This window comes from Helianthus annuus, chromosome 4, assembly GCF_002127325.2.
Source record: "Helianthus annuus cultivar XRQ/B chromosome 4, HanXRQr2.0-SUNRISE, whole genome shotgun sequence".
Lineage (NCBI taxonomy): Eukaryota > Viridiplantae > Streptophyta > Magnoliopsida > Asterales > Asteraceae > Helianthus > Helianthus annuus.
The window spans coordinates 65,337,764-65,351,024 of record NC_035436.2 but is presented as its reverse complement, the minus strand read 5'-3'; the positions used below and the strand labels follow the sequence as shown (position 1 = coordinate 65,351,024).

The 13,261-nt window shown below is 32.5% G+C and overlaps 2 protein-coding genes across 3 annotated transcripts; one reads left to right on the top strand and one right to left on the bottom strand.

Moving 5' to 3' along the window:
- Window positions 1–2,158: 2,158 nt before the first annotated feature.
- Window positions 2,159–5,627, top strand: LOC110868600 (transcription factor TGA4). Of its 2 annotated transcripts, none has more exons than XM_022117804.2 (8): window positions 2,159–2,272; window positions 3,130–3,301; window positions 3,685–3,738; window positions 3,825–3,884; window positions 3,978–4,116; window positions 4,210–4,481; window positions 4,768–4,995; window positions 5,215–5,627. In XM_022117804.2, exons 2-8 carry the CDS (start codon window positions 3,146–3,148, stop codon window positions 5,383–5,385), a joined length of 1,080 nt encoding a protein of 359 aa, XP_021973496.1. In that variant the 5' UTR covers window positions 2,159–2,272; window positions 3,130–3,145; the 3' UTR covers window positions 5,386–5,627. The 2 variants fall into 2 exon arrangements, with proteins under 2 accessions (XP_021973496.1, XP_021973497.1); XM_022117805.2 differs by lacking the exon at window positions 2,159–2,272 and adding an exon at window positions 2,304–2,373.
- A 645-nt stretch (window positions 5,628–6,272) lies between these two features.
- Window positions 6,273–12,121, bottom strand: LOC110868599 (uncharacterized oxidoreductase At4g09670). Its single transcript, XM_022117803.2, has 2 exons — window positions 11,617–12,121; window positions 6,273–7,000 (listed from the first exon to the last, which is right to left on the bottom strand). Exons 1-2 carry the CDS (start codon window positions 12,076–12,078, stop codon window positions 6,380–6,382), a joined length of 1,083 nt encoding a protein of 360 aa, XP_021973495.1. The 5' UTR covers window positions 12,079–12,121; the 3' UTR covers window positions 6,273–6,379.
- Between the last annotated feature and the right edge of the window lie 1,140 nt (window positions 12,122–13,261).

The window sequence follows — 13,261 nt, the reverse complement described above, 5'->3', positions numbered from 1 at the left end:
TGTTTTAAGCACAAAATTTTAAAAAATAAATATTCCGTGGGAAATGCGTCGGAAAGTTAAGAAAATTTATTCCGTGGGAAATAAGTAGGAGAAATCTAACGAAACATTTGTGTGGGAAAGGAGTAGGAAAATCCGTAGGAAATGCGTCAGGAAAAAATTACCCACGAGCAGAATTCCCACGGCCCATTTTCGTGGGAAATCCGTGGGTAAACGCAGTTATCCACGGATTTCCTACGGAAATTGACGTGGGAATAGTAGCAGTTTTCTAGTAGTGGGGGATTCAAACATGAGGTGAGGGGTTTAAACATGCTGACCCTTCAGAGTAAGCTGGAAATCCAGTTGATGTACCGTTTAAAAAATATGTATATAATAGTCTTTCAAATATTTGACAATGAACTAACAAGATTTCCTATTACCAAAGCTTAGTTACTAATGACAACAAAAAAAGAAAAAAGAAAAAAAAAGAACCATTAATGAACGTTTTCATGAGTTTCATAAGATTAACTAGAACTAGTAATGGATAAGATTGTTTGCCTAACCCTAATTATGTAACTTAGTTTTCTCAAAAACGATCTAGGAAAAAAAACTACTGTCATTATTAAAAGACCTTATCTAAAGTTAAGAGACAAGTGTGAAAAAAAGAGTGAAGTTGCATCCAATTTGATAATATTTTAGTAGCTTTTCTTCCATTATATTATACTTTATAAAAAGTTAAAGATAATAAGATCACACCCAAACCCAAAAGTCACGAGACCATAAAATATACCATATGCCAAAAAAAGAAATCTTTAACATCAAAGTAAGTCGAAGGAATTTTGTATACACTAATAACTATTTATTAATTAACAAAATTAATACTTACGTATCATTTAACACTAAGGCAATTTAGTAATTTTGACATTTAACAACAAAGTGACAATTAACATCTGATATTGAATCGGACATCAATTCATGACAAACACGACACATGCGATCAATTAAAACGAAAATAATCAGGTTTTGAATTCGTTAATATAATGAACTAGGTCAACAAAAGCATCGGAAATAAGTCTAAAAATAATGTTGTTTTTTGTTTTTATTCTTTTTTATCATCAAATCGTCAAAATGTCCGTTAGACACGTCGGTAACATATTTTTGACAACCCTTTGGCGTCAGAAAGTGTACTATTGTGATAGTGAGTTGGTTTTTAGTTATCCTGATATAAAAGGTCCACGCATTTATTGTACTTTATTCGAATTTAGAACAATATTCTGTCAATCTATTTCCATATGTTGTTAATATATAAACTTTTTCTTTAATATCCACACCCCTCTCCCTATATCTCTTTCTACATACATACATACATACATACATACATACATACATACATACATACATACATACATACATACATACATACATACATACATACATACATACATACATACATACATACATACATACATACATACATACATACATACATACATACATACATACATACATACATACATACATACATACATACATACATACATACATACATACATACATACATACATACATACATACATACATACATACATACATACATACATTCATACATACATACATACATATAGAGAGAGTGAAAAGAGTGTGAAAATAAGATTTTGAGGGTGTAAGAAGACAGAGGAGAAGATTTTGTAGACGTGGCGAGGAGCCGAGGAGAGAGGGTAGGAGTCGCTAGAAATGATTGTGAATTTGTGACAGGGGATCGGAGGAGAGATAACAAGGGATATGTTGGATTGTTCGGAGGAGGGTTCGTCAAAAGAAGAAGATGATTGCTCAAACAGACAATGCCAACATAAAACGTTTATCTCCCTTTTAGCTTGAAGACGGTTTATGAGAAACAAATAAAAAAATCACAACTTATATTATCAATATATTGAAATTCTAATAATAATAATATTATTTTAGTGTCATGTTAATTGCTTTCTTTCTCATTCCACAATCCATAAACTTTAATTTATCTCGATGGAAACACAATTATTTTGATAATAAGTTTAGTGCTTATTTTGTCAATAACTTTTGATGTCTATTTTTCTTGGCCAACCTTTCTTGCTTTTGAACACATGATCAAGGTCATCTTTTTCTCCTAAAATCATATGATTTGATGCCTCTTTAACCAAACCAACTTTAATTGTATATTTATTTACACCAATGGATTTACTTTGTTTATAAAAACCCCAAGACATTTCATCTTTTTTTGATTTAGAAGACTTATCTTCAGCATTCAACACTTCATGAACTGGTTAGTAGCTAGCTAGCTAGCCCCTCTTTTCTTTTTAGCACTTCAATTCTTTTGCTTTCAACTTTCAAGTCAAGTTTTCTGCAATTTTCGATACAATCTACGTGTGTTTCTTTCTTGACATACACGTATTTACGTTTTAGATCTATTTTCAAGTCTTGTGTGTAAATGGTGCACAGTGGTGGTGTATGTTTTAGTGTTTGTATATGCACACTATTAAAAACTAAGAGTTTGCGAATATCGATCGCAAAATAGTCGCAAAAGCCCTTTTTGATCGAAACACAGTAGCCAAAACCTCGGTGGGTAATCCCATTTTGCGACGGAGGATTACGTTGCGACTGAACTTAGTGACCGGTTTTGTGGTTACACTTGTTGCAACCGCCTTGTGGTGTGATCGGTTTGTGACTAAATTATAAAGGTCGCAAATTGTGCAAACCTTATGCGGTTAGACTGATAATAGTAGCTAGATGTGGAACCAATTTGATTTCAGTCGCAAATCAGTCGCTAAATTTGTGGCCTTTTTTTTCTTAAATTTCCGTCGCAAATGCCCACTTTCCATGTGGGCATGGATTGCTATAAACTTGTGTGATGTGTGACAAAATTAATTTTATTATTTTAGTCTTTGTATTCAGTATGTAATTCTTTATTTTTCATGTGAGCTAGGTCTAACTAATTTGTTGTGTATAAATAGGGCTTATCCATATGGAAAGCCATCAGTTTACAATCTTTACTTTATTTACATATTATCAGATTCAAGTGTACATGTTCAGTTCCTACAAACTCTCAACTTCTGTTTTGATCATACATTGAAATTTAGTTATATCGGTATTTTGTGTATTAAAGATCAACATTCTTACTAGGTTTTAGCGACCGGAAATGGCATCGATGACCACCCAATTTGCCACATCTAGAAAGATGAGCATATATGATCCATTCAACAATATCGGCATGTGCGAAAACACATTCGGACATGCTATTAGCCCCACGGATGCGTCATCTAGCTCCCGAGTCGACACACGGCTAGCTAACAAGGTATAGGGTGTGTTCTTAATGTTAGATGGATTCTTCATCTTGCTATACTTAAATAACATGATAACTTGTATAATAAAAGAGGTAGCTCCATAGTTGTATGTAAATAGATCTCTTCCATAATATATGTGTGTTTACTTGAGAACAATAAATATTTAGAGAATTTAAACATATTACCATGTGATATAATATTTGCATATTTATGGTTCTTAATACAACAAATAAATTGCTTAAAGATTAAAAGGCATCTTTAATAAAGCAAGACCAACATGGGTTTGTAACTTTGAAATGTGGATAGGAACATCCTATCTTACTTTTCTTGTAAATATGAATCTTGTTCTCTAACATATAGTTTTTCAACTTGTCGCGCTGAATACATCTATCAGGAATCGATCGGACCTTCATTAGAAGACGAAGCAGCGAAAACCATGTCCGATAAGGTGATACATTCCTTCGTTAATTGCTTATGTTTTTCTTGTATACATAAATGTGTGTTAATGCTATATTTTTGCTTGTCTACCTATAGTTGCAAAGAAGATTAGCACAAAACAGAGAAGCTGCACGTAAGAGTCGCTTAAGAAAAAAAGTAAATGTTTTATTTATATCTTCCATCACAATTAACTAATATGACTATCTCGATTTTCTACGGTTAATTCTTTTTCGTTGATGTTCTTTTTAGGCATATGTTCAACAACTAGAAACATGTCGTTTGAAGTTGGTGCAATTGGAGCAGGAACTTGAGAGATCTCGACAACAGGGTGTATGTGGCGGATTACTTAATACAAGCAATGGTATATCATCTAATAACATCAACTCGGGTATGGAACATGTTACATAATATAAAGTTATGTACATTACAACTTTTATCAATGCATGTAAAAAAATTATTAATATGGACAACTTATATGTAGGTATCGTTGCGTTTGAGATCATGTATGATTTGTGGGTTTTTGAACAACGAAAGAGGGACAACGAACTTAAGATTATGTTGCAAAATCAAGTAAGCGAACCAGATCTTCGTATATCCGTGGACAGTAGCTTGAACCACTACTATGAGCTTTTCCAAATGAAAGCCAATGCTATGAAGGCTGACGTGTTCTATTTTATGTATGGAATGTGGAGAACGCCTATCGAAAGGCTCTTTCAATGGCTTGGAGGACCACGACCATCAGAACTCATATGTGTAAGATGTGGCTACTTACTCATTTTGACCGTATATTAAGAGTTCACATTTTCCCAATATGGTATATATGTTTAAACATACCCTTGTGTATGTTATTGTGATATGGAAAACATTAAAGAAAAACATAATGCTAAGTTGAGATACAAAAATATATCTACCATAACATAAAGGATCATACATTTCATTTCTTATATATGAATAGAAATAAAAGAAAAGTTTTATTCTAACTCGCTTAACCCTAATTTACAATTTGAAATATTTATTCTTGTCTTCTTTTACACGGTAGATGCTAATGCCACAACTTGAGCTGCTAACGGAAGAACAACTCATGAGGCTCTCGACCCTGAAACATTCGTGCAAACAAGCCGAGGATGCACTAAGTACAGGAATGGATAAACTTCAACAAACTCTTGCTCAAGGTATCACCATCGACATAACCAGAATTGGAAGTTACAATACGCAGATGACTTTGGCAATGGAGAGGCTTGAAGGAATCGAAAACTTCTTGAACCAGGTAAATAATGTTATATTTTAAAAAAATCAAAAGTTTAACTTATTTTTAGTCATTTCTCTTCTAAATTGAAATATGGGCCTAATATATCTTTATCAGTTGTGTGCGTCTACTTTGTAATTTATTTATAAGAAAAAAATCTATTACGGTTATAAATTATTTATAAATCATATGACATCAAAATTTAATATACGCCCCAACTTACATTTGAAGAACTCGCAGGCGGATCACCTACGACAACAAGTGTTTCAACAAATGTCTCGAATCTTAACCACCCATCAAGCTGCAAGAGGGTTGATTGCATTAGGGGAGTACTTTCAACGTCTCCGAGCACTAAGTTCACTTTGGTCAGCTCGTTTTCAGAAACCCACAAGCTTGAACCCATCTTTGTGAACCAGCCTACAAGTTACAACCATATTGGTGTTGGTCATGTGATCTTCGTTAACATATTAGCTAGCTTTGGAATTGCCTTTCGTCATGTAACCAGAACTATTATTTACTTTACCGTCTATAATGTAAATATATATTTATGATGCTATGGATATATGTATGAGAGTGAGGTTTCTAGTTTGTGTCGATAATAACTACTATGAAGTGCTAGTTTATTATTGTTAATTTTAAGTTACTTCATGTTATAAAATCTGTACATTCAAATCATTAAGTCATGAACATCCCAAGGTTTATGTTCAACAAATTAAAATTGTGAATACTATTTATAGCCGGGCCGACCCAATAGAAAGCAAGGGTATAATGGCCAAAATTTAAAAGAATTTTTCAACCATTTCTATTGCGGATCTTAGGTTCCAATTTGTTTGCTTTTTATATAACCATCACGACGAACAATTCATATTGATTTTTTTTCTTTCATCTTTAAATCGTACTAAAAACATATTGGAATATTATGCCTAGATTTATAAACAACTAACAACCCCTGAAACCTTTATAACTTCACAATTACATTTGGATCAAAATGGGATGTGTCTGTGTGTGACATCTCGGAAACTTATATCGAATAACATGGCAAGACGTGTCCGATAAACTCGACCACTTTTTGTGACTTTCGTCGTCCCCGAGGTGTCATTTACATCCAAAAAATTGAAATCTTGTGATTTCATCCCTGAGGGCCAAATGTCGAGGGAAGAAAGTTGCAATAAATTGCCAAACTCAAGGATGAAATTGGCAATAAAACGTAATCCGAAGAACTCAAATGCACAATAAAATCATTTTGGATGGAACAAGCAAAAATAACTAAACCTTAGGACGATTTTGGCATTTTACACTGAAAAAACATGGCAATTTAAGATCTTTTATTTCAAAATACTACTTTCACCAACCAACAGTTTATAACATACGCTAAGACACCAAACTAAAAGCAAATAAATGACATCTAGTAAACAACTTTAACAGGAACAAAATCATTCTTAATCGAAGCTACAACTGCATCAATGACGAGTTGGGTCTTTCTACTAATGATTGGCCATTTATTCTCTTTAGGCTCACCACTCCGAATTCCTGCAACCAAACGACCAAATTCTTGTATCATCAACGTTTCCTGGGGCATATCAGTTGCTATCTTAAACACACCTGGTTCAGGACCACACCCAACTGCTCGTTCTGCCCATTTTGAATTATCCACCGCATAAAAAGATCCCACTTTTTCATTGAACGGTATAACAAAGTCGTGCACATGAAAGTTTCCTTTGGTTCCAAGCGCGATTATGTCCATGCATAAGTTAGAGAGGAACGAACAACAAAAAGTTGCGACTTTCCCATCTGTTTTCCAGTTTAAAGACGCACCACATGACAAGATGACTCCTGAGTCGTGGTATTCAGGGTTACGAAACGCGGTAACTGTGTTTGGAAGCTCGTAATCATGAGCCCATAGGATGGCGCGTATGCAGTACCATCCTATGTCTCCAAGAGCTCCAAGAGAATCAAGATTAGGGTTTACACGAATATCATTCTTTAGAAAATCGTCGTCTGCTAAGTATGTAACCGCGCTATGAACCTGTTAAATCAATAATAGATAGTTTCAAATAATTTATTGGTCATGTGTCGGTGTGAGATATGTGATGTATAATGATAAGTTAAACATATTTATTTTTTTAGTTTAGTTTAAAAAAAAACCATCTTCTAATGCGTTTTTAAGTTGTTATCTTTTACTTATTTATATAATAATAGATTAAAAACAATATTTTATATTTTTATCTGATCTTTTTTTTTACTTTCGTATATGGTAGTTGTTTATATTATATACATTAGTGATATATATATATAGAGTGTAAGTATTGGGAGAATACACGTAGTTAGGGAGAAATCGTGGGAAACTTTAACTTTCCAACAATTTTTTTTGAAAAAAATAATACGTGTAATATACACATATTTAAGAGTTTTAAGCAACAAAAAAAAAAAAAACAAAACAAAAAAATGCGTCGAGATGATTAAAAAAATAAACAAGGTTTCGTGTAATAGTGCGCAACTCGACTGTCACATATGTTACACCAAAACCTGTTTTTTTTTAAATAAAAATTTGGTTGCCGCCTTTTTAGTTTTGTTTTTTTGCTCAAAACCCTTAAAACATGTATATTACATGTGTTATTGTTTTCAAAAAAATGTTGGGAGGTTAGACTTTCTTGGGTTTTCTCTCTAACTATGGGTTTTCTATATAACCTTCCTTTATATATATATATACATATAGATATATATATATATACATATATATATATATACATATATATATGTGTGTGTGTGTGTATCGAAAAAGGGGGAAGAAAGAGAGAGAGGAGTTAGTGTGAGCCGAAAGTGTGTGAAGCGTAGGAGACCACAAAAATTTGCCACATGTCCTTCAAGCCAGGGGTATAATCATCCATGTACCATGTAAATAATTTGTTTAGTAATTACGTAATTACCTAATGTTACATAATTACGTAATGGTACATAGTTAAGTAATGTTACATAATTACATGTTGGTACATAATTACGTAACGTTACCAAATCATGTAAAGTTATATCTGTATCATAGTAAAATGCATACTATGTAATTACGTAATTGTATATAATTTTGTAACGTTATACAAAAAATACGTAATCACGTAGATTGTAAAATAAAAGAAATATTAAACATTAAAAAACCAATCCTTACTCAAATTAAATAGGATAAAATGCTCGTTAATATGGTGTAATTTAAAAAAAATATTATTATATTAAAAAGTTATGAGTGTTTAAAAATCACAGAGAAGTGGTTCTAAAAGTCAATAATTGTGTTTTTTTCTATTTTGTTTTTTCGTTACTTGTTTTTGGATGTGATTTAATTATTTTGGGAACGTCTAAATCTCAACCATTTAATTCTTAGATCAATGGCTAATATTGTCTCCTACACTACTACGATTACAATAATTTATACAAGATCCTCTCCAAGGTTATCTAGATTTTGTTTTTTTTTTTTTTTTTTTTTGTCTTTCTTGTATTAAACAATGAGGGAAGAGTTATTGTACAAGAAAGTCAATTTGTATGAAGTGTAGGAAACATTCAAAAACAATGGTATCATAAGAAGATTCAACATCGTTGATTCGTAAACCCATATCCCCACGATTTTTAAACGGTTATAATTTTTTCATACAATAATATTTTAAAAAAATACACTTTATTAACGAGGATTTTATTCTCTTTAATTTAAGGAAGCTATTGCTATTGCTATTGCTTTCTTAATTTTTTATAGGATGTGTGATTACACATCTAGTATATTTGTTATAGTTGATGTTATTATAGTTATGTTTTTTACGTGATTACACTTTTAATAATGAGAACTTAATTGTTTATGATTTATTACTTGATGAAATCTGTAATATACGAAATTACTTAGTTGTTATAGGTTAATCGGTTAATGCTTTGTATTACATTACATTTATGTTTAATAGTTATTAGACTTGAAATATTAGGCATTCCGTGAAATATTATGTATTATATATTTTGTTTTTTTATTACAATTATGATTCCTACGTAATTACGTTATCACTTAGAGGGGGTTTCACATAAAAAAGTATAACAATATAACGTAATGGGTATTCAAAATTATGTAATCACGTAATAACACATAGTCAACTATTGTTACATAATTATGTACTGATATATAATCACGTAACATTACAAAATCCCGTAATGTTATAACTTGTAAAATACAAAAAACAAAGTAAGAAAACTATAGAAATAACATACTCAAATTAAAGATAATGAAATACTGACTGATACGGCGAAATCTTTTTAAAAAAATATTATGGTATGAAAAAGTTATAGCCTTGAAAATTGTGGGAGAAGTGGGTTTATGAGCTACCAATATTGAATCTTCATATTTTGTCCGTTCCCCACTTGTTTCCCTTGTTTTTTGTCACGTAAATTCTACATCTGAGGACCATCTAATCTTAACCATTGGATTGCTTGATCAAAGACCCATATCCTACACTTCGCAGAACAAAACTCTCTTCTACACGATAATATTGATGTTAAATTGATATATTTTTAGATATTTAATTTAGAGTTAACTATGATATGTATTATTTAATTATAAATACTTATTATATATATATATATATATATATACTACATAAAAAATTATTATTCTAATATTATTTTATATTCAACTTGTATAATATACGTGTTTATTTAACCCGTATAATACTCATGTTTATTTTAACCCATGCAACACACATATATATATATATTTTTTCATGATATAGCTTTTTATAATGTTACATTTATTCTATCCGTGAAAAAGATGAGATTTTAACCTAGTAGAAATTACATAACAATTTAATATAAACAAATATACCAACTTTGTAAAAAAATATTTCTTACAAAACAGCTATAAAGTTTTAAACATAACTAAAATAAAACAAAACATCAAATGATGTTTTAAATCCAAGAATAAGAATATGGGGTATGGGACGAAGGTTGGGGCGTGGGTTGGGTACAAACGCTCAAGTCACCACATTGGGTGGGCTTGGGTTTCGGCGTGGCCCCTTGGGCGAGGGTTTCGGCCCGAGCGTTGGGCGGGCCTAGCGATCTTCCATGGCTGGCTCTCATTGGCTGGGTTGGCTAGGCTATAGGTGGCTAGGCTTTTTTTTTTTTTTTTTTTAATTTTGTGTGTATTTTTAGAATAACTAGTATTTAGCCCCTGTATTGCGGGCGAGGGGCGTAAATCCGCACTACAATTGTTGGGGGAGGAGGCATAAAATCGTGTTACGTAGCTAAGCAACAACGACCAAAACAAAGAAAAATGATAAAACAAAAACACGAATTTATGACACCAAACTACTTACGTAACGTAAAAAGTATATGAACTCAAATGTATACTTACACCGTTGATGGAGATCAGAGTATGTATTAAGTTTTTAGAAAGCTTAAAACAAAAGTAACAACTCCAAAAGAAAGAAAAACAAACTTATATTAAAAGGGGTATTGGATTTTATCACCCTTAACTATTGGTCATTGGCCGCTGTCACCCCCAACTATCATTTTAACACCCGTCATTCCCAACTTAACACTTTGTGTGTTTAGTCACCAGACCACTAACTTTTGATCATGTTACTATACTTTTGGGGTGTCCTAAGATCCCTAAAATCTTCTCAAGATTCCTATGACACCCCAAAAAGTGTAGTAACAGCATCAAAAGTTAGTGATCAGTTAAGGACGTGGTGACAGAACACACTAAGTGTTAAGTTTGGGGTGACGGGCTTCAAAGTGATAATTGAGGGTGACAGTGAACAATAGCTGGAGGTGATAAAATCTAATAACCATATTAAAAGGAAAAAAAGTTTGGGGACCATTTTTTACCACCAACCAAGTTTTGATGGCAAAACTATAAAACCAGAAAAGTCTGACTGTTGCAAAGTCATGTTTTGATATTTAATAATTTAAAAAGTATATAGAAAGTTAAGAGGTTGTAAGAGTCAATGCTGAAAATTAAAGGTTAAAAGTAAAAAAATACAAAAAAAAAGAAAGACAAAAAGAAAAGAAAAAAAAATCACCGACTACAAAAGTATTTAGAAAGTTAAAGGGTTGTCAGTGTGAATACTAGTGTGAATACTGAAAGTTGAGAAAACAAAAAAAAATTATGTCGAAACGTAAATCAACTTAAGTTTATATCGACACGTAAATAAAAATAAAGACGTAAAACTCGGTTAAAAAGTATTTAGAAAGTTAATGGGTCGTAAGAGTTAATACTGAATGTTAAATGTTAAAAGTAAACAAAAAGACAAATTCAAAGATAAAAAAAAAGAAAAAAAAAAGAAAAATTACTGTACCACTATTCATTCGTATGTTTCAAATTAATACATGTATATGAATTGGAAAAAAAAATTATAACACGTGGCCAACCCACACAGGCTAGCTACGCCCCGCTATACCGACCCAACATACAACTGACCAACGGTTTCCCTCGAAGTCTACGTGTCAACCCATGCCCCAAACCCCGCCCCACCATACCCACGTTCTAAGAAACAGAATTTGTTGTGCTAAGAAACAGATGCATTAATTGGTTAGAATTTCTTTTTTTTTAAATCCAAGACTATTTTTATAAAACTCATCCTCATTTTGAATATTAATATTATCACAAAGAGGAAGTAATACCGATTTGAGCTGTCCGAATCTTTGTTCATCAGAAAGGAGCTGCTTCAGCTTTGCTGTCCGAGGATGATGCATCCACATTGTACAATCCATGAACTGCACCCCATTGGAATCACAAGCCGCAAGTATCTTATCGAGTTCGCCTACGTTAAGCGCCACCGGTTTCTCTAGCAAAACATGCTTCTTCTTCTCGGCTGCCAAAACCGCCCACCGCAAGTGCAGGCTTGTTGGTAAAGGAACATAAACTGCATCAACATGAGGGTCGTCCAATACGTCGTCGTAGCTACCATAAACCTTGGTAGATTCCGGGAAATGGTTTTCTGATGCAAACGCGACCGCTTTTTCAAGAGAGCGACTGCCAATGGCGGATATGGTAGTGTTAGGGGAGAGTAACATAGCCCGCGATACCCCGTGGGCTATGTTAGCACATCCTAGAATCCCAAATCGAATTTGGGTTTCTGCCATTTTTATGGGTGTTGTGAGTTGATGTGGAGTAGTTGAGAGGGGGATGTGTAGATATAGAGACTTTGGTAGGTAGAGCTCCTAATCATTTTTAGACTACATTAAATATAAAAAAACCAATGTTTTTAGACCCGGATCGGTTGGTCCGGGTCATGATATCGGACCGGAAATACATTGAACCGGAGGTTGAATCGGTGACCTGGCGGTTGGACCGTTTTTATATATTTTTCAGATTTAACCCTCTTAAATTTTATAATATTTACGACACCTTTCGGTTCTTACGTCCAGTTCGACTAGTAAGAACAGTCAAACCATTGAACCAGTAAAAAGACTGATTTAACGTAAGATCCGATTATGAAAACATTGAAAATGAACTATTAAGTCGTTAGACTACAGTATATATAAAATAAAATACTGAGAACGACACCAATCTCAAGAAAAAAAACTGAGGGCAAGTCTGGACACAAGTAAACATCAAAATATATTATATCATTAATTTCTTTTTTGTTTATAAGAAAAAAACTCAAATTGTACATTTAATATAAGTTAAAGACTTTGATCACATGGGTTTCATTAACTTATCTTATTTAGATGGAAGATTCCATCTTCTAATGGGACAATTAGCAAAACGTCCATCCCACGAAGGCTTTTTGGTTTTATCAAGGAGTTTTCAAGATGTTCAAAAACTAATTTTGTCAAGATATAAGTTATCGAACCTAACTTTTTTAAGATGGAGATATAGCAATGGACACATCTAAGGATCTAAACAAACCACCTTATGAACATTTGTGTATCTTCCGTGTTTAAATCTCAAATCCGACTCTTGCACGTTTGTGGGCGAGGCTTATCTAAACCATATCCATACTAAAATCATCAGAGTTCTATAAAATTCTTTGTAATGTTTTATAAATCTACTATAAAAGATTATGTTACGAACATAAATAAGTTGCAAAGATTATTTAAACCTTTTATATATCATTAACTTCAAATACTTGCACAAAATCATAAATATGAATAACTTGTATGTATTTACATTTCATATATTTTATGTTTCTCTACAAAACATGTATTGATATATATTAGTAGGAAACCCGTGCGATGCGGCGGCGGCAATGACAATTTACAACGCGGTACTCGTTTTCTATTAGTTTATCAAACTTCTTTTGATATATTGTATAGTACTTAG

Excerpts from the sequence above, each read along its gene's own strand:
- LOC110868600 (XM_022117804.2), top strand. The coding sequence starts at position 3,146 with ATGGCATCGATGACCACCCAATTTGCCACATCTAGAAAGATGAGCATA. Across the intron at positions 3,739-3,824 it reads CGAAAACCATGTCCGATAAG|TTGCAAAGAAGATTAGCACA; the intron begins GTGATACATTCC and ends GTCTACCTATAG. Across the intron at positions 4,482-4,767 it reads GACCATCAGAACTCATATGT|ATGCTAATGCCACAACTTGA; the intron begins GTAAGATGTGGC and ends TTTACACGGTAG.
- LOC110868599 (XM_022117803.2), bottom strand. The coding sequence starts at position 12,078 with ATGGCAGAAACCCAAATTCGATTTGGGATTCTAGGATGTGCTAACATA. Across the intron at positions 7,001-11,616 it reads GATTCGGACAGCTCAAATCG|GTTCATAGCGCGGTTACATA; the intron begins GTATTACTTCCT and ends TTGATTTAACAG.